This window comes from Budorcas taxicolor, chromosome 8 (genome assembly GCF_023091745.1).
Source record: "Budorcas taxicolor isolate Tak-1 chromosome 8, Takin1.1, whole genome shotgun sequence".
NCBI lineage: Eukaryota > Metazoa > Chordata > Mammalia > Artiodactyla > Bovidae > Budorcas > Budorcas taxicolor.
The window spans coordinates 13,309,991-13,331,492 of NC_068917.1; the positions used below are offsets into that span (position 1 = coordinate 13,309,991).

At 41.4% G+C, this 21,502-nt stretch overlaps 1 protein-coding gene and 1 non-coding gene across 2 annotated transcripts in view; one reads left to right on the forward strand and one right to left on the reverse strand.

The window, feature by feature from the left end:
- FBXO16 (F-box protein 16) overlaps positions 1-21,502 on the forward strand; it is a 45,000-nt gene that overhangs the window by 20,448 nt on the left and 3,050 nt on the right. The window contains exons 4-6 of the mRNA XM_052645329.1: positions 2,894-3,058; positions 9,611-9,843; positions 11,677-11,779. Coding sequence (XP_052501289.1) covers positions 2,894-3,058; positions 9,611-9,843; positions 11,677-11,779 — 501 coding nt within the window. The remainder of the gene's footprint in view (positions 1-2,893; positions 3,059-9,610; positions 9,844-11,676; positions 11,780-21,502) is intronic.
- Positions 18,100-18,206, reverse strand: LOC128052938 (U6 spliceosomal RNA). The gene has a single exon (XR_008199889.1). It is a non-coding gene; the product is annotated as a U6 spliceosomal RNA (small nuclear RNA).

The following is a 21,502-nucleotide window of genomic DNA, read 5'->3' on the forward strand; positions in this document are numbered from 1 at the left end:
TAGCAGACTGGTTGCAACCATCTCCACAATATATCATCAATAAAAAAACAAAGGTGCAGAATTGGCCTACCATTTTGGAAAGAATAAAAGAATGTACCCATATTTGTTAACCATCTGGAATGGCACACAAGAAGCCAGTCACAATGGTTACATTCAGGGAGGGAAATGAGTGGCTAGATGACAAGGATGAGAGAGATTTTTTTTTTAACTTTTTTTTTTTTACCATGTGCCCCTTGGTATCTTTGTATTTAGTGTTGATGTACACATATTACTTATTCTAAAAATGAAATAACTTGTTTTTAAAAAAAAGCATAGTGTTTTAAATGCCCAGTAATAGAGTATCATTCAGCCATATAATGAATTATTAGGTAGTAATTAGGAAGCATGTTTTGGAAGAACAGAGATGCTTATTATGTGTAAAATGAAGAAAGCATGATTTTAAATCGCATGCAGTTTTCCAATTTTGCTTTCATATATGCCTGAAAAACAGAAAGGAAAATAACTCTACGAACTTGTTAATAATGTTTGGTCGTCTCTGATTTACAGGGTTCTGGGTATTGTTTTTCTTCAAGTTTCTCAGAATTGTCCATGTTTTTCACAATGAGAATGTTATCATTCCAGGGAGATGTGATATGAAATAGATAATCTTATCATCTTTGTGTACCATATGTCAATCTTGGTAGATTTCAGCATCGTATTTTATTCCCAGAACTGACTGTGAAGCAATTGTTCTTTGCTGCTAAGTCGCTTCAGTCGTGTCTGACTCTGTGCGACCCCATAGACGGCAGCCCACCAGGCTCCCCTGTCCCTGGGATTCTCCAGGCAAGAACACTGGAATGGATTGCCATTTCCTTCTCCAAATTATTTTTTAGCTAGATTTAAAGTAAACAATAAAGTCATTGCACCAAGATGAGCTTTCAGCTGTTTACAAATATGGTGGGGGTTGTCTACAGTTTTGAAAGCTCTTACCTACCCTCAACTTTCCTCATTCCTGTTTAGTTTTAAACAAACAAAAAGCAGCAAAAATCAAAAACAAAGCAAAAATTTATGTACTCCCAGCGCAGGGGGAGAACCCCAACTTAACTACCCAGGTCTAAACCAGATCTAAGTCAAAAGAGAAAAAGGGTGAGAATTGAGAAAAACTTTCTCCCCATCCCCTCCCTCCCAAACTCCACATCTTGATTGAATTAACTAACCATATAAGGACTAAGGGCGGTGTAGTTTCATTCTGGGTTGCACGAAGTGGTTATGATCTCTGTTTCTGCCTGCAGTATCAGATCCTTTAAGCCTTTTCCTCCATCTATATCCTGAACCTACTGTTTCTCCTAATTGTGCCTCTTTCTGCTTCTCTCTCCCCTGCATGTCTTATCTTCAGCCCATAAACTAATCCTGGATGTAATCAGAACTCCATACACAATGGATGGAAGGAGGGAGGAAGAGCAACAGATAAACAGATGGATGGGTAGCGAGTTCCATTACAGAGTGTTCTGCTCCTTTGGGGGGCACTGAAACATTATTTATTATTGAGTTAACCTTGAAAAAGAGGCCAGTTTTCCAAGGATGAAATGAATGTGAAGATTAGCTGTCATCTCTGCAATTCCTGATAAGAGACATGGAATGCCTAGTCTCAACTTTATATATGGACTTGACTCTAGTTTATACTAAGACTTATTTAAAACCTGGAATAAATTATTTTAATCACTACTACAACATACTAGCGAAGAGTCGGACACGACTGAGCGACTGAACTGAACTGAACTGACACATACTAGGGTCACCTCCACCATTTGCTGGATGTGTAGGATTAACCATAATCCTATGAAAATGGAATGTACAGAATACTTTAAGAAAAAATTTATTTGGCTGCACCAGGTGTCAGTTGCAGCACGTGGGATCCAGTTCCCTAACCAGGGATCAAACCCTGGCCCCCTGCACTGAAAGCATAGAATCTTAGCCACTAGACCACCAGGGAAGTCCCCAGGATAAATATTTAATGTTCTATTGAATCTTGAAGGCTATTTAGGACACACCAATATAGTATTAGTCATTGTGTTCCCTTTATAAAATTTATATTTAGTTAAATCATAAAAATGGAGGGAAAACAGAAGCATATCATGAAAAAAATTAGCAATGTACCAACCGGAGTTTCTGTAGCCTTCATATAACTTTCATACAGACTTCCAGAGATCTTTAGGAAGTTCCAAAGGCTTAGCTAAAGCTTAGTTTCCCCATTTGCAAGGGGACGATATTAATTATACTGCCCTTCAGGTTGTGATGAGGATGGTTAATAGATGCTCGATAAATATTAGTTGACTGGATTCTGTCTGAATTAACATTTAAAAAAAAAAAAGAAAAAGGGGTACCCAAAGCCAGTGCTCTGTGAGAACCTGGAGGGATGGGATGGGGAGGGAGGTGGAAGTGCTGTTCAGGTTGGAGGGGACACATGTATACCTATGGCCAATGTATGGCAAAACCATCATAATGTTGTAAAGTAATTATCCTCCAATTAAAATAAATAAATAAAAAATTAAAAAAAAAATCCTCCTGCCTGGTTAGGAAGCACTTCAGGTAGGAGGTAACTTAGCTGTGATTTGGAGAAGGACCAAAAAGAGACTAGCTGTGAATTGCAGCCCTGGTTTATCTAGTTAAAATTATGTTTGTTTTGATTCATTCATGGGCTTCCCCAGTGGTTCAGCGGTAAAGAACCCGCCTGCAGTGCAGGAAACACAGAGAAGTGGGTTCGATCCCTGGGTCAGGAGGATCCCCCTGGAGGAGGGCACGGCAACCCACTCCAGAAAAAAAAAAAAAAGTTCTCTCAGTACCAGGGTGACGGCTCAAAACCTAGAGAAAGTGGACATGTAAACTGAATAGTTTTTTAACGTTGTTTTTCCAGGTGAGCTGGCATTGGAAGAATTTAACTGAACTGGATCAGCTCTGGATGCTAAAATGTTTACGGTTTAACTGGTACATCAATTTCTCCCCAACCCCCTATGAGCAGGGTGTATGGAAGAAGCATTATATTCAAATGGTGAAAGAACTCCATGTTACCAAGCCCAAGGTAAGTTTCAGAAAAGAAGCAACAGAATTACTAACATCAGCTACTTAGGAATTCTGGAACTAAGCTGGGGAAGGCCTTTGGTTCAAGACTACAAAATTCCCTTGTTCAAAGAACTTGACAGCTCTTTTTCAAGATATCCATGTTAGTTGAAAGTCGTCTGACACAAACCACAGTTCCACCTAGGTTAGGACTTGGAGCTCCTCATTCTCTCCGGATTCCTGGATTTCTGTGTCTCTGACGCCTACAGTACACAATTCTGACACTGGGATTCTGTGGGTAATGTGCAGTATTTATTACCTATGGGTCATCAAATTTTGCTTAACTAATTCAAGTTTTCTGTGATTCTACCAGGCAAACTGAAGTTTATGTTTCTATCATTTATAAAGAAAAGTTTTGTAATAAATTAGTAATTAGGAAAGGGCATAATGGGCATATTAAAATTCTTTTTACTTTAGAAACTAGCAATGTAAAGTCCTTACATAGAATCGTAAACAGTAAATAATATGAGCATAAATTTTTCTAGTGGTTTTCTACACATTATAACCAATGTTTATGTTCATTCTTACAGTCACAGTTAATTAGATAACTTATGGGAAATTTTAATGAGCTTTTTCTTTATAGCATGATCTATATACATGCAGAGTTGTGCATCATTTTGTATAATAGAAGAGTTCCTGAAAATTATGTGTAAATTAAAATAATTAATTATTTTTGAAACCACAGGGATTGTTTTTACATAGAAAAGCTGCAGTGAGTCCTTTTTGAATTGAAGAATGCTTTTGAAATACGAATAGTTCGTTCTTAACATGCTCATTTACGTTTCATTTTATTGTGTTTACTTGAAGTAGAAACCCTCTACATTTCATACAGTAATGAACTGCATAATTAATACTGTTATAATTACAATGATGAAAGTGGTCTTTCTGATTTCAATGATGGCTGTTCTTCATGAGAATTTCTTTTAAAAAGAAAAATTTTAAGTGCAGTGGTGGAAGAGTTATTTTAAAAATTACAAAAGCTATGACTCCTTTTATCATAAGGCTTTCCTTAACTCTCATTCAACGTCACTCATAGGCTTCATAGCTGAAGCGTGGGCTGTTCTGGGGCAGAGGAGAGAAAAGTGAGTCACCAAGTTGTAGAATGAAAAATGGTTTTGAGTACTGTATGTAATACTGATTTTAATACTTGGTCTTCAACAATAACTCTTTTTTCCAGAAACTATTTATGCACTTCTCTGGTGGCTCAGATGGTAAGGAATCCACCTGCAATGTAGGAGATGCAGGTTTGAGCCCCAGGTCAGGAAGATCCCGTGGAGAAGAGAATGGCAACCCACTCCAGTATTCTTGCCTGGAGGATCTCCATGGTTGGAGGAGCCTGGTGGGCCACAGTCCATGGGATCATAAAGAGTCAGGCATGACTGAGCAACTAACACACACATATTTTAAAATAATGAATAGTTCTGATATAAGAAAATTGACACATTGTTGCTTAGTCTTTAGTTTCTTTAGGAAGTACTTAATGATCTCTGTTTGTGTCCAAGGCAAACCATTCAATATCACAGTAATCCAAGTCTATGCCCCAACCGGTAATGCTGAAGAACCTGAAGTTGAACGGTTCTATGAAGACCTACAAGACCTTTTAGAACTAACACCCAAAAAAGATGTCCTTTTCACTATAGGGGACTAGAATGCAAAAGTAGGAAGTTAAGAAACAGCTGGAGTAACAGGCAAATTTGGCCTTGGAATGAGGAATGAAGCAGGGCAAAGACTAATAGAGTTTTGCTAAGAAAATGCACTGGTCATAGCAAACACCCTCTTCCAACAACACAAGAGAAGACTCTACACATGGACATCACCAGATGGTCAACACCGAAATCAGACTGATTATATTCTTTGCAGCCAAAGATGGAGAAGCTCTATACAGTGAACAAAAACAAGACCAGGAGCTGACTGTGGCTCAGATCGTGAACTCCTTATTGCCAAATTCAGACTCAAATTGAACAAAGTAGGGAAAACCGCTAGACCATTCAGGTATGACCTCAATCAAATCCCTTATGATTATACAGTGGAAGTGAGAAATAGATTTAAGGGACCAGATCTGAAAGATAGAGTGCCTGATGAACTATGGAATGAGGTTCGTGACATTGTGCAGGAGACAGGGATCAAGACCATCCCCATGGAAAAGAAATGCAAAAAAGCAAAATGGCTGTCTGGGGAGGCTTACAAATAGCTGTGAAAAGAAGAAAGGTGAAAAGCAAAGGAGAAAAGGAAAGATATAAGCATCTGAATGCAGAGTTCCAGAGAATAGCAAGAAGAGATAAGAAAGCCTTCTTCAGCGATCAGTGCAAAGAAATACAGGAAAAGAACAGAATGGGAAAGACTAGAGATCTCTTCAAGAAAATTAGAGATACCAAGGGAACATTTCATGCAAAGATGGGCTTAATAAAGGACAGAAATGGTATGGACCTAACAGAAGCAGAAGATATTAAGAAGAGGTGGCAAGAATACACAGAATAACTGTACAAAATAGATCTTCACGACCCAGATAAGCATGATGGTGTGATCACCCATCTAGAGCCAGACATCCTAGAATGTGAAGTCAAGTGGGCCTTAGAAAGCATCCCTACGAACAAAGCTAGTGGAGGTGATGGCATTCCAGTGGAGCTGTTTCAAATCCTGAAAGATGATGCTGTGAAAGTGCTGCACTCAATATGCCAGCAAATTTGGAAAACTCAGCAGTGGCCACAGGACTGGAAAAGGTCAGTTTTCATTCCAATTCCAAAGAAAGGCAATGCCAAAGAATGCTCAAACTACCGCACAATTGCACTCATCTCACATGCTAGTAAAGTAATGCTCGGAATTCTCCAAGCCAGGCTTCAGTAATACGTGAACCGTGAACTTCCAGATGTTCAAGCTGGTTTTAGAAAAGGCAGAGGAACCAGAGATCAAATTGCCAACATCCGCTCGATCATGGAAAAAGCAAGAGAGTTCCAGAAAAACATCTATTTCTGCTTTATTGACTATGCCAAAGCCTTTGACTGTGTGGATCACAATAAACTATGGAAAATTCTGAAAGAGATGGGAATACCAGACCACCTGACCTGCCTCTTGAGAAATCTGTATGCAGGTCAGGAAGCAACAGTTAGAACTGGACATGGAACAACAGACTGGTTCCAAATAGGAAAAGAAGTATGTCAAGGCTGTATATTGTCATCCTGCTTATTTAACTTATATGCAGAGTACATCATGAGAAACGCTGGACCGGAAGAAGCACAAGCTGGAATCAAGATTGCCGGGAGAAATATCAATAACCTCAGATATGCAGATGACACCACCTTTATGGCAGAAAGTGAAGAGGAACTAAAAAGCCTCTTGATGAAAGTGAAAGAGGAGAGTGAAAAAGTTGGCTTAAAGCTCAACATTCAGAAAATGAAGATCATGGCATCTGGTCCCATCACTTCATGGGAAATAGATGGGGAACCAGTGGAAACAGTGTCAGACTTTATTTTTGGGGGCTCCAAAATCACTGCAGATGATGACTGCCGCCATGAAATTAAAAGACGTCTACTCTTTGGAAGACAAGTTATGACCAACCTAAATAGCATATTCAAAAGCAGAGACATTACTTTGCCGACTAAGGTCCATCTAGTCAAGGCTATGGTTTTTCCAGTGGTCATGTATGGATGTGAGAGTTGGACTGTGAAGAAAGCTGAGCGTCGAAGAATTGATGCTTTTGAACAGTGGTGTTGAGGAAGACTCTTGAGAGTCCCTTGGACTGCAAGGAGATCCAACCAGTCCATTCTGAAGGAGATCAGCCCTGGGATTTCTTTGGAAGGAATGATGCTAAAGCTGAAACTCCAGTACTTTGGCCACCTCATGCGAAGAGTTGACTCAGTGGAAAAGACTCTGATGCTGGGAGGGATTGAGGGCAGGAGGAGAAGGGGACGACAGAGGATGAGATGGATGGATGGCATCATGGACTCGATGGACGTGAGTCTGACTGAACTCCAGGAGTTGGTGATGGATAGGGAGGCCTGGCGTGCTGCGATTCATGGGGTCGTGAAGAGTCGGACACAACTGAGTGACTGAACTGAACTGAACTTGTTATAGTAAATTTCAGTTTTTCTGTCAAAGAAAAAATTGGCAAATTAAACCCAGTAATATATAAAAAAAGAACAATACATGATGACCAAGTGGGATGTATCCAAGGAGAGTAAGGTTGGCATAATATTCAAAAATCAGTCCATGTAATTCACAGAATAAAGGGGAAAAGATATATGGTCATTTCAATATATATGCAAACAAAAGCATTTAAAATTTTTTCAACATTTGCAATTTTAAAAAGTCTCAAAAGGCTTTGAGTAAAGGTAACACATTTTTTGTTTACTTAACAGAAAAGTCATCAGTTTTCATTATTATCTATTTTGTTAATGGGTCAATATTTTGTACTTTTCAAAATTAATGATGTTTATTTATATATATAGTTACTAGCATTCATGACTAAATTTTATTCCCTGAAATTGCTCTTTTATTATCATGTATTCTTTATTACTAGTGGTGTTAAACAAGACTCTTCCAGCAAAAATAGATTTCATTCAATATAAACTCAGAAAAATGAAATGAATGTCCATCTTATTTGTTTTATTTTTTGGCCACCGCATGTGACTTGGGATCTTAGTTCCCTGACCAGGGATTGAACTCCTGCTCTCGGTAGTGAAAGTGTAGAATCCTAACCACTGGACCACCAGGGAACTCCTTGAATGTCCATTTTAAGTGAGATCTGCACTGTGCTGTCCTTAGTTGCTCAGTCGTGTCCGACTCTTTTCAACCCCAGGGACTGTAGCTCACCAGGCTCCTCTGTCTGTGGGGATTCTCCTGGCAAGAATACTGGAATGGGTTGCTATGCCCTCCTCCAGGACTTGCGCAAAACATTAAATACTAATCTAGTAATGAGCCATCAATTCTATAAACGTAAAATGTCTTTTTACTCTACTACTTACAACAACTCACTAAATCAATAAATATTTATTAAATACTGTTATGTGCCAGGTGCTAAGAGTACAATGGTCTGAACCCCACTTTCTGGGAGCCTAGTCTATGGAGAAGGAGATGGCAACCCACTCCAGTGTTCTTGCCTGGAGAATCCCAGGGAGCGGGGAGCTGGTGGGCTGCCGCCTATGGGGTCGCACAGAGTCGGACACGACTGAAGCGACTTAGCAGCAGTCTATGGCCAAGGACACAGACAGATAGTTACCACATTGAATACAAAGTACTATCCTGTAATAGAAATATGTACAAAGAGCAGTTGAAACAAGGATAAGAAACTGATTCTGCTTGCAGGAACTTGGGGAATTTTTAAATTTTCACAAACAATTTAAGCAAACCAATTTACCGAGCAAAGCTTCCCTAATCTCTTAAATAACAAAAATTAAGGCTTTAATGGCTTCTCAACATAGCAGTACCTCTTCCCTTAGGCTGCAACTGCATAAAAACCCTTACAAATTTTATACACACAAAAAAACAAACTTTCATTTTGGGCAATTAAAAAATAGACTTTCAAAAAAAATAGACTTTCATTTCCCAATTCTATGGAAATGGCTGAAGGTTTGATAACTGATAAAATCTATAGTTTACACCTGCATAATGGAAATTGTCTCTGTGTTTGAGATAGGTAGGATAGGGTACTGTTTTTAAGAATGTATATTTTTATGGACAAATTAACTGCAGTTGTGGAATAACTGTATAATGATATGGTAGGAGAGGTGTCAATACAGGATAGAGAAGTTCATTGTGTGAGCTTGAAGCTGGAGAGTCCTGGATTCAAATTCTGACTGTGTCTTACTGCTTATGTCTTAATAGCAGTAGTGGAAAAATTAATCAGTTTATCCTACCTTCAGTTTTCTCTTCTATAAAATGGAAGTAGTTATGATTACCTTTTAAAGTTATTAATGAAGGTTAAATAAAGTAATGTAAGAAGGGGAATTTCCTGGTGGTCCAGTGGTTAAGACTCCATGCTTCCAACATAAGGGGTGCAGGTTCGATTCCTGGTAGGGGGAACTAAGATCACACATGCCTCAGTGTATAACCCCCCTCAAAAAGTAATAATAATGCAGGAATACTTCCTGAGAGAGTGCCTGGTATATACAAGTACCTCTGGTTTGGTGGCTGCTGTAATCACTGCTGCCATATCAATGCCATCATGGTAAGGATGATAATGATGATTTTCTTAAAGCATTTGTTTATTTATTCAGTTTTGGTTGCAAAGGGTCTTCGTTATCGCCTTTGGGCATTCACTAGTTGCAGAGAGCAGGGGCTGTTCTCTACCTTCCATGCTCAGGATCCTTACTGCGATGGCTTCTCTTGTGGCAGAGCATGGCTCAGTGGTTGTGGTACACGGGCAGGTGGAATCTTCCTGGACCAGGGATTGAATCAGTGTCCCCTGCGTTGGCAGGCAGATTCTTAATCACTAGACCACCAGGGAAGTCCACGTTCTTTGTTTTACTTTTGTTTTTGTTATAGTGTTTTGAGAACAGAAATAATTTTCTCCTTCTAGACACCTCCAAAAGATGGGTTTGTGATCGCGGATGTTCAACCCATTAGAAGCAGTTCTCCAGGGGGAAAGCTGTCTCCTTCATCTGCTTTCCGATCCTCTTCCTCTTTAAGAAAGAAGAACCACCCAGGGGAGAAAGAACTCCCACCCTGGAGGTCTTCTGACAAGCATCCAACTGATATCATTCGCTTCAATTACCTGGACAACTGTGACCCTATTGAACACAGCTGGCAAGGGTAAGAACTGTGCCTTTCTCCAGTTCTTTCCTTTTAGAAACAATTTACTGGCTCTTTGGTCTACGAAAGATGAAAACAGAAGCTACTGTGAAATACAAATGCTTTTCACTGGTGGTGGTGGTTTAGTCGCTGAGTCACGTCAGATTCTGTGCAACCCCATGGACTGTAGCCCGCCAGGCTCCTCTGTCCATGGGGACTCTCCAGGCAAGAACACTGGAGTGGGTAGCCATTCTCTTCTCCAGGGGATCTTCCCAACCCAGGGATCAAAACTGCCTCTGCTGCATTGCAGGTGGATTCTTTACTGCTGAGCCACCAGGGAAGCCCCAAGAAGCAAAAAGTGATTGAAAGTCAATGAACCTTTATTGGTAAATTTGATCTTTTCTTTAGGATTTGTTTGCATTTTGTAGCTGTAATGCTTTCCTTACAGCTTCTTTTAATATTTTAATACCTCAGATTCCAATCCAGCACCATAGGGTTCATTATAATCTTTTCCTTTTCCGTATTTGCGCCTCCCTTCTGTGACATTGATATACATATATATATTTGATTGATTATATATTATATGATTATATATAATACATGATTATATTATATAGATGATTATGATTATATATATGATTATATTATATATACATTTGACTATATACGTACATACATAATTTTGTATGGGCTTTACTGGTCGCTCAGAACCCACCTACAATGTGGGAGACCTGGGTTCCATCCCTGGGTTGAGAAGATCCCCTGCAGGAGGGCGCGGTGACCCACTCCAGTATTCTCGCCTGGAGAATCCTCACGGACAGAGGCGGCTGGCGGGCTACAGTCCATGGGGTCGCAAAGAGTTGGAGATGACTGAGCGACTAAGCATCGTACAGCATAATTTTGTATAAAAAATATATGAAGTATACACACAGAGGATATGTTTACTTAACAAATTCTGGACGTAATTTCTGAATTGCTAACTCCTGTCACTGTCAAAACAAATTTGCTAACTAGAATTCAATGTTTGTTTCTGGTTCATTTTGCCTTTAGCCGGGGGGTATATACTCATAATAATAATAATGTGGATCCATACTTTACCCTATTATATGCAAGCATTTAAAAAAAACAAATATTAATGTTAATACAAACAATAAGATTACTGAAAACAGTTTAAGATGTCTTGGCCTATGTTTTTGTCCTTAGGATATGTTCTACTAAGGCTATTCAGACAAATGACTATGTTAAAGTCCCATGAAGTTATTCCTTTGTGTGGGGTAACACCACCAGCTGTTTTTAGATTTTCGGAATTTTTTTTCTTTTATTTCATAATTTTGAGATGGTTCCAAAGTCAAATATACAAAACAAAGTGTAGCTGGAGAAGTCTCCAATACTGTTTTGTGTTCCTAATTGGATCACAGGGGAATCCTATGGATAGGTAACTATTTTTTAATATGTCCTTACATTTAAAAAATCATAAAGGAGGGGAGTGGGGCGGATAAAAAAAAAAACAAATACAGACACATGCACCCCTTTCTGAAAGAAATGGTGTCACACAATACATACCACTTTATCCCGCTTTCTTTCTTCCTGTAACAATATATCCTGGAGCTCACTCCACAGGTATATGAAGAAATACTCTGGCCTCCTTTTTACAGCCCACAGTCCTCCATTGTGTGGATGTGTCAGAGTTTATTCAACCCCTTCTCTATTGATAGACACTTGGCTTGTTTCCAGCTGAGTGAAGATAATCTTTTAAACCGCAGGAACAACAAAATCAAATAGACAAACAGCTCTGCCAACCACCAAAGCTTTAAAATGATTTTTATAATTTTCCCAATGCTCTCCAATTAACAGGAGAAGGAAAAGACAGGAAATGACTCCAGCTTTCAACCGACAGTCACGTGATAAGAAAAATAAATCACAGGAGAGATCTAAACTAAGAAAAGCACAGTCGCTGGTAAGTATTGCTTACAAAACATTCCCCCCCATGTTAACGAAAAATGCAGGATCTCTATAATCCTATTGATTTTTTTTTATGGGAATCATCAAGTAACGGTCTAAATTCTGGTCTCTGACACTGACTGGCTAGCTGTGGGACCTTGAAGATGCCCTTTATTTAATCTCTCTGAGCCTCGGTTTTTTTAAAAGCTTGGATGGATTGATGTGTGTGAATCTGCTTTGAAAACTATACAATATAAAGGAAGTATTATTATCATTGTTTCTTTCTTTTTCTGTGAGTCCTTTGGGGTCAGAGAGGGGAGCCTATAGAAATTTCTCTGTAGAAATTACTTATCTGTAGAATGCAAGTTCCACTGACCTAAGAAAAAGGTATTGTGCTGTGCTTAGTCGCTCAGTTGTGTCCAACTCTCTGCGGTCCCATGGACTGTAGCCCACCAGACTCCTCTGTCCACAGAATTTTCCAGGCTAGAATACTGGAATGGATTGCCTTTTTCTATTCCAGGGGATCTTCCTGACCCAGGGATCATGCCCACCTTCTCTTGCATCTCCTGCATTGGCAGGAGAATTCTTTACCACTGGCACCACCTGGCAAGCCCAAGAAAAAGATATTGAGTTGACCAAAAACTTGATTCTGGTTTTTCCTTAACATGTTATGGAAAAACCCAAACTTTTTGGCCAGCCTGATACGCGTTCCATAGCTCTTCTGTCACCAGTGGAGAATGATGATAAAAGTGCATTCTAAATAACTTCAGGGAAAAAAAATGAATTAAGAACTTTTCTTCCCCTAATTAAAAAATAGCTAATTGACAACCTAATAAAAGTCAGTGGTTGTAACTAGGGAGCATTATTATTTCAGAGCAGAATTTCCCAAATTGTGGTTCTGTACCCCTAGTGGATCCCTTTCAGCACATATGAGTCTTTGGAGCCAAGTAGAAGGGAATAAGGGTGGAATAAAAAGTTTCTATTAGTACTAAAGATTTAGAAAAAGGCTGCAGATACACACTAAAGGAAAATTAATATCAAATGGGTGTCAGTTGGGAGAAGGATAAGTGTGTACTCATGAATAAATCACTTTTATAGCTCTCCTTTAAAGCTTAATTACTTTCTGTTTCAATGCATTTTCAAGTGTTATGTTCCAAAAAGAGAGAGAGAGAGATGAGCTTTTTGAAATAGGTTAGTCTGTATTCTGAGGAGACAATCTGGTTGGACGGGATGAGACTTATCACAGACATATGTATGGAGGCCCAAGGGAATGAGGAAGCTTAAAATAGAGCAGTAAAATTGTCAGTGAAAACCATTAATTGGGAAAAATAACTATGAGGTTTATCACCCGAGCCACTCAGGCATGCGGCCGCCTACTTGCCAGCCCCTCCTTAGCCAGAAGTAGAGGAGAGATCTGGGGGAGCACAGGGAATTTGCAGGAAGGTAAAAGTTGGTGACGTATGCTTACAAACTATGAGCACAGTCGGACGTTTCTCTGGCTTAAAAAAACAAAACAAAAATCAAAGGCTAAACAGAAATCCTCCCTCTGGGTTTTTGACATTCACCATCTGTCACCCTCTAGCAGGGCTTGCTTAAGTTGAAATAAGACTTCAAAAGTTGTGCTCATTTAAGCTGAAAGGGAAACCAGGGCAAAGTAAACAAGGATGGAACACCATTAAGCGATGAGTAGGTGAAGTGTGCGACTGTATGGATCTACTTGTGTGTGTTATTTGCTCAGTCGTATCTGACTCTTTGCGACCCCATGGACTGTAGCGCGCCAGGCTTCTCTGTCCATGGAATTCTCCAGGCAAGAATACTGGAGTGGGTTGCCATTTCCTCCTCCAGGGGATCTTCCCAACTCAGGGATCGAACCTGGGTCTCCTGCATTGCAGGTGGGTTCTTTAAAACCTGAGCCACCAGGGAAGCATACTTGTGTGGTTTCTGTAAATATGCTAATTAGAATCACTATTTCTGCTTAATTATGATAGGGAGCATTAAGACATAATTAAACCCTCCAAAAGTGAGCTGGGATGTTGGACTCCACATTGGTGTCTGTGATGTGCATGCATACTCAGGCTTGTCTGACTCTTTGCGACCCCATGGACCGTAGCCTGCCAGGCTCCTCCTCTCCATGGAATTTTCCAGGCAAGAATACTGCAGTGGGTTGCCATTTCCCTCTCCAGGAGATCTTTCAGGCCCAGGGATCGAACCCGAGTCTCCTGCATCTCCTGCCTTGGCAGGCAGAGCCTGTACCACTCTGCCCCTGGGGAGCCTTGTGGCTGTTAGGCCGCAGGCTGCAGGTGGCTAAGGCCCCCTCCCTCCCCTGCGCCACTTTGCCCCACCATCCACCACACCCCTCCCTCGGAGGAAAGGAGCAACCTCCTGCATGAGGCAAGGTGATTGTGAAAATGAAATACTAGCTATGGGGCCTGAGATGAGAGGAACTGGGTTTTGAGGAAATTCATTTAGGGGGCACAAAGAAAGTCAGGAGTAAATAAAATCTGACAATAAAATGGATAATGAAGGACCAACTGTACAGCACAGGGAAGTCTGCTTAATGTTGTGTGGCAGCCTGGGGGTTTGGGGGAGAGTGTATACATGAATACATATGTCTGAGTCCCTTTGCTGTCCACCTGAAGCCATCACAACATGGTTAATCGGCTGTACTCCGGGGTAAAATAGAAAGCTGAGAACGAAACAGAAATGACAAGTGCAGCTGTGGAGAGAGTGTGGTAGACACAGCCCGGGTGGGATTAAAGTGGAGAAAATCACAGATTCATTAGATAGAAAGTTCCTGCATCATTTAGACAGGTTTATCTAGGAAGATTCAGGAGGAACTAGAGAAACAGGCGAGCAGGAAGAACTTACGGGAGCGCCTTACAAAGCCAGAATGAGAAGGACAGATCACCAACACCCAGGGAGGACCTGAGGCCTGAGCACTGGTGTGCACCCTGCCCCTCAAGTGGGAAGGGCGTGTGATGCTAGGAGAGGTTCAAGCTTTTGTGAGATGGGGTGGTTAGAAGAAAAACAGCGCGGGTGTGAAGGACAAAGAACATTCCTTTGAATATCCCCAAACTTTTTGGCACCAGGGACCAGTTTCATTAAAGAGAATTTTTTCCATGAATTGGGGAAGAGGGGATGGTTTCAGGATGATTCAAGTGCATTACATTTATTGTTCACTTTATTTCTATTATTGATACATCAGCTCCACCTCAGATCATCAGGCATTAGATCCCGGAGGCTGGGGACCCCTCTCTCGGCTCTCGCTCTGGGGCATGGCTATCAGGTCACTGAGGCATCTTCACTGTTTGCCTGTCATTACTTAGAATGAGTCATTAGAGTTCTCCCTCCAAACAGAAACATTCTCAAGGAAACAGTTTCAAATCTGTGTATATTGCTGTGAGTTGGTGATATTTTCCACTATTATTAGGTTTGAATTTCAAGGGTACCTGATTCCCCTTTGAATTCCAGCACTGCCTCACTATAGCTGCTTCACTGAACCACCTTTTGGTGTGAATCATTGATAGAAGCTAGCCTTCCCATGTGGCTCAGTGGTTAAGAATCCACCTGCCAATACTGGAGACACGGGTTTGATCCCTGGGTCGGGAAGATTCCCCTGGGAGAGGAAACAACAATCCACTCCAATATTCCTGTCTGGGAAAATCCTATGGACAGAGGAGCCTCGCAGGCTACAGTCTGTGGGGTCCCAAAGAGTTGGATATGACTGAGCGAATCTCTGTCTATTTGATCACTAATGCTTTATCATTTTGAAGGTGATTTATTAAAATTATATAAACATCAAAGTATGTTCATTACCATTAGTTTTTCGTTGTGGTGGTTGTTTGCTTGTTTTGCGTTTTGGCCACACCATGTGGCATGTGGGATCTTAATTCCCTGACCAGGGATTGAACCTGTGACCCCTTGCATTGAAGGTCCAGAATCTTAACCACTGGACCATTAAGGAAGTCCCATCATTAGTTATAATAAAATTCCAGACAGAACAAAGCCATGAACAAATATAAGCACCACGGGACAGCCAGGTGTCATCTTAAACTTCAGAGATTTTCCCATCTTGAGTAAAGACATTAAAAAAAAATACTTTTAAAAAATCTTAACAGCTGGCCCCACGATTCCTTTTTGGGAAGAAGAAGGAGGGAGCTGTCTCCTTGGGGGAAAGCCACTAAGGAGCAAATGCTACAAGCACCTGGACTCCAGGGGAGGGACAACCTGCCCGGCTGGAGATTAGAGGGGAGGTGGGGCAGAGGGCGGAGAGGAAAGAAGTAAGACCAGGAAAGAAAAGCCGGCCGGTTGGAGGGAAGCTAAGCCCGGGCAGGGGAAAATGACAGTGTTAGATGGTAACCCAGCCATTCCCAATCAAATTTGTTCCCTATTACTGGGATGTAAAGCCTGCCTTCCATCTCTTTAGGAAATTATACTCAATTTACACATGGAAGCAAGATCTCAGTAGTCTAGAAACCAAGAAAGCCCCTCGGGACTATTTACAAAAACCAAGGTGGGGAGGGCAGGACTTCCCTGGCAGTCCAGTGGTTAAGACTTCACGCTTCCAGGGGGTGAGGGTTTGATCCTTGGTAAGAGAACTAAGATCCCACACACTGAGCTTGGCCAAGGAGGGAGGAAAAAATGCTATCCCTAAAAATAAAACCAAGAAGGGTGGCTTTGGGCTCCCCAGGGCTGGAATTGGGACCCAGCTGAGCTGACATCTTGTTTTTTGTCTGTTTTTTGTTTTCCCTTTTTCCTACCAACTTAAGTATAAAAACAAATACCTTTTTGTCTCATGCTGAACTTTTTTTCTTGAAGGTTAAAAGTCCTCACTTTCCAGGTTTTGATTTAGCCAAGGATTTCAAAAAGCTTTCTGTTCAGTGTTCAGCTAAATACAAGTAACAAAAGCTTCTAATTGCCTGCTTACTCTAATTGCTCTAGATAAGACCTTCTCTTGCCTGGTGCTCCTCCCCTTAACTCCAGCCTCTGTGGTTACTGTCTTGACCTCCTTCCAGGATAACTTGATTCTTAATGTCCTGATTGTTTTTTAATAGTCTTTAAGCTTTCTCACTATTTTTTCCCCCTATCTGGATTAAGAGAGGAGGAGAAAGGAGTATTCTCTAAAGGGATTCATGGCTCACATTTAAGAAAGAACAATGGTTTAAGCATTGGGAAACCCCAGGTTCTGGCCTTAGCTCTGCTGTTGACTAGCAGACACTCAAGCTATTTCTAAAACAAGTTAGAATTGCATCTTTTTTTTTTTTTTTAATAACTGAGGTTTCTTTTAAATATTTATCTCATTTATCAAGTGTTTATTTCACTGCACCGGGTCTTAGTTGCAGCACATAGAATCTTCAGTATTCCCTGTGGCATGTGGGATCTAGTTTCCTGATCAGGGATCGAACCCACACCCACTGCATTGGGGCACAGAGTCTTGGCCACTGGACCACCAGGGAAGCCCCTGAAATACCTCTTTAATGTCTCTTCCAGGCTAAAGTCTGCATCTCCGGACCCTCATAGTTTCCCACCACATTTACTCTCTGCTTTCCCCTAATACCAAAAAGAACCCAGTGTATTCATGAATCCTAATTCTCAATCATTAAAAACTGGTTTCTGTCTCCTTTTTTTTTTCCTTTGAACTTTAGAAAACCTGATTAATTAAAACAGAAGAATTTATAAAACATAGTTTATACAGTGGTTTTCTTGCAAGCAGTCTTCAATAGACTTCTTTCAAATTCTGACAGATACCCTAGGTGTTTGGTTTGGATGTGCAGAGCTAAAAATATCTATAGGAGAGATTTTTACTTACGTAGTCCAATCTGTGAAATTCCTGAGAATTCCATCTGGAAGAAAGAATAAGAAAGAATATGGGGGACTTCCCTGGTGGTCCAGTGGCTAAGACACTCTTCTCCCAATGTAGGGGGCCTGGGTTTGATCCCTGGTCATGGAACTAGATTCCACGTGCCACAGTGAAGACCTGAAGCAGCCAAATAAATAAATAAAATTTAGGAGCAAAACAACAATGTATTTTTTTTTTTTAATGGAATATGGGCTTTGCAGTCTGAGAGACCTGGTCTTTTTTTTTTTTTTTTTCATGGTAGCAAGCAAACAGGATTTATTTCAGAGAGAAAGTATAAAACTCTCAGCATAGACGCTGAGAGGGGGTGACGTGCCCCAGACCGGGGCTTTTTTACTAAGCACTGCAACTTTAGATAAGTTACTTAACCTCTCTGAGCCCCAGTTTAAAAAAATTTTCCCTGTTTTATTCATACTTGTTAAACTTTATTTTTTAATTGGAGGAAAATCGCTTTACAGTGTTGTGAAGGTTTCTGCTGTAAAAACGTGAAATGCTTCACCAGTTTGCATGTCATCCTTGAGCATGGGCCATGCTAATCTTCTTTGTATCACTCCAATTGAGGTATATGTGCTGTCGAAGTGAGCACTGAGCCTCAATTTCTTCATCTATAAAATGGGAATAATGATACCTCCCTTGCAGGACTGTTGTGAGGATCACATGCAAGGTATATATTAAGTACTCAATACATGTTCACGTTCTCCTCCATTAAACACCATCTTATTTTTCACTTTGCTGACCAAGAGCACACACTTGGGCCTGAAACAGCCTAGGTTCAACGCCTGATCCCACAATTCCAGCAACTCAGTGATTTGGCACAAATTGTTGACAATCTCGGAAGCACTGTTTTCTCATCTGGAAAACGGAGTTAGCAACAACAGGGCCCAGCTCCAGGAAGCATTCATGAACTAGTCACATCCATCAGAATCACATCAGATCACCATGGAGACAGCAGGGATGCTGAGAGAGTGCTGATGCTGAGTGGCTGCTGAGTTGCTGACAAGGGGTCAGCCAGGTGGCCAGTATGAGGCTCCAACCTTCTCTTTCTCGATTTTACCTTTACTTTCCCCATTTTTCTTTTTTAAAATATTTTTAATTGATTATTTTTGGGCTGTTATTGGTGGGTCTTAATTGCAGCATGTGGGATCTTTCATTGTGGGGCGCGGGCTTCTCTCTAAATGTGGCTCCCGGGCTCAGTAGTCATGACTTGCAAACTTAATTGCCCTGTGGCTTGTGGGATCTTAGTTCCCCCACCAGGGATCAAACCCTGGTCCTCTGCATTGGAAGGCAGATTCTTAACCACTGGACCACCAGGGACAGCCCTTCCCCACTTTTCTTTGTCTTTCTCCTTCGTCTTCTCTCTCACAGTTTCTGCTGTGTGAAAAATGGTTGCATCCAGAGCGGTATGACGTGTAACCCATATATTTTCTTTCCCTGCATGTCCTCCATACATCTTGTGTCTGTGCATGACTCCTCAGTGCTGGGTTTTTGATTCCACACCCCCAGGCAGAATACTGTGTGTTGAACTCTGTGCCATGGACTTGGTGCTGGGTGCTGTGCGCCTTCCTCTGCCTCTGATACCTCCAAGATGAAAAGACCTAATTGCTAAGAATCCTGGGGGCAAAATTAATTCTCAGGGAGGACCACGACTTAGCATCTTTGCATTTCTCCTTTGCCTCTGAAAGAGTGTAGTCTGCTTGTTCTGTCTTGTGGCCTCTTGTTTGATCATGCTATGCATAATAAATTAACGTGGCATTTCCAACAGGAGTAATTCTACTCGCTTCTTTCCCTGAATATTTAGACTGGGGCCAAATGCCTTCTTGTTTTTACTTATGAGTTAAACAAAAGGGACTTCCCTGGTGGTGCTGTGATTAAGACTATGCCTTCCAATGCAGGGGCTGCAGGTTCAATCCCTGATGGGGGGACCAAGATCCCACATGCCTCACTGATCAAAAATCAAAACAAAAAAACAGAAGCAATATTGTAACAAATTCAATAAACAACTTTAAAAATGGTCCACATCAAAAAAAATCTTTAAAATATATATGTGTGTGTATGCAGTCTATATGTATGTGCGCGTGTATAACCCTTTGTATTAAATAGTTTGGGTTTTTACAGAAAACTACATTAGAAGCCAATTTTTTCAGACATGGATATTTTGAAATGTAAATTCGTAGTCCGTACTAACAAACAACCATAGGAATTTTATGTCCTGTACACATTTGGCGGCACATCCTGACTTTATGTCACCTACTTGGGAGGCTGAATGGTGGCATCATATAATCTTGGACTTGAATTTCAAAACCCTGGCTAGAATTTTCTGCTTAGCCTTTCCCCCCACAACTGACGGTTTTACCCCAGAGCTAAAGACAAATGAAGAACAAAAACAGACCTGTTGCTGTGTTGATTATTTCTCGCTCACCTCTATTTCTCTATTTTAAAAAAAAATTTTAAGGTATATATTTTTTAATGTGGACCAATTTTTTTTTTAATGGCCACATCATACAGCATGCAGGATCTTTAGTTGGGGCATGCAAACTCTTAGTTGTGGCATGCGGGATCTAGTTCCCTGACCAGGGATGGAACCCCAGCCCCTTTGCATTGGGAGCTCGGACTCTTAGCCACTGGACCACCAGGGGAATCACAGACCCAATCTTGACTGCTTTCCTTTCATTCCTGCAGTCCTTTCTTCCCTTAAGATCATTAATTACTGAGACCTGTTTAAGGGCAAGCATTGGAGCCAGGCTTAGATCACAAAATGTCTTGGACCAAAATGGGTTCTTTTATGTCAAAGAGCTCATGCCTGATTCTCTTTCTCCAGGGACCCCCTCCCCTATCTGCTTACAACACCCAATGTTGACATAAAAGAAATTTCAAGTTAGTTCGACCAGATCATCAGATGCTCTGGACCAAACTCAAGACTGTCAGATTTGTACCTTTTGTATATTTCCTCAGGCTTCCCAGGTGGCTCAAGTGGTAAAAATCCACCTACCAACGCAGGAGATGCAGGCAGGAGATACAGATTTGATCCCTGGGTCAGGAAAATCCCCTGGAGGAGGAAATGACAACCCACTCCAGTATTCTTATCTGGAAAGTTCCGTGGACAGAGGAGCCTGGTGGGCTACAACCCACGGGGTTGCAAAGAGTCAGACACAACTTAGCCACTGGACACACACACACATAGAATTCCCCATATTTTGTCTTTCCTCCTTATAGTTTCTCTTTCCTCTTGTCATGATGGGCATTAAAGTCTTAAAATGAAGAGGGTCTACAAACTTGTTTTCAGGGACAACCAGGAAGGGTGGTGGATGACCAGCCCACTCAAGATGGCTGTTCTCTTGCTCTCTGTCCATCCCCTGCCCAACCAGTGCCTGCTTCACTTACACTGACTCTGGCCTTCCTACATACTTGCCCTGGGCCCCAGCTAGTGATCTTATCAAAGGGGTGGTGAGGGGTGTGCCCTTCTTTTGGTTTCCCTGGTAATCGATGAGCCCATCTGACATCGACTCCCCTGTAACTGGCAGTCTCCCCTCCACCAGGAGCAGAGCCTGCTGCCACGTCCTGAAGGTGCTGCTGCACAGGGTAGGGGGTCGCTCTATGTAACTGGCAGTCTCCCCCTCCACCAGGAGCAGAGCCTGCTGCCACGTCCTGAAGGTGCTGCTGCACAGGGTGGGGGGTCGCTCTAGGACTTTGCTTCAGACACAGAAGCTCCCCATCTGTCAAACCACTGATGTCTCTGTTGCCTGATGCATCTGTGTGTGCCAAGTCACTTCAGTCACGTCTGACTCTTTGCAGCCTTATGAGCTGTAGCCCGGCAGGCTCCTCTGCGCATGGGATTCTCCGGTCAAGAACACTGGGATGGGTTGCCATTCCCTTCTCCAGGGG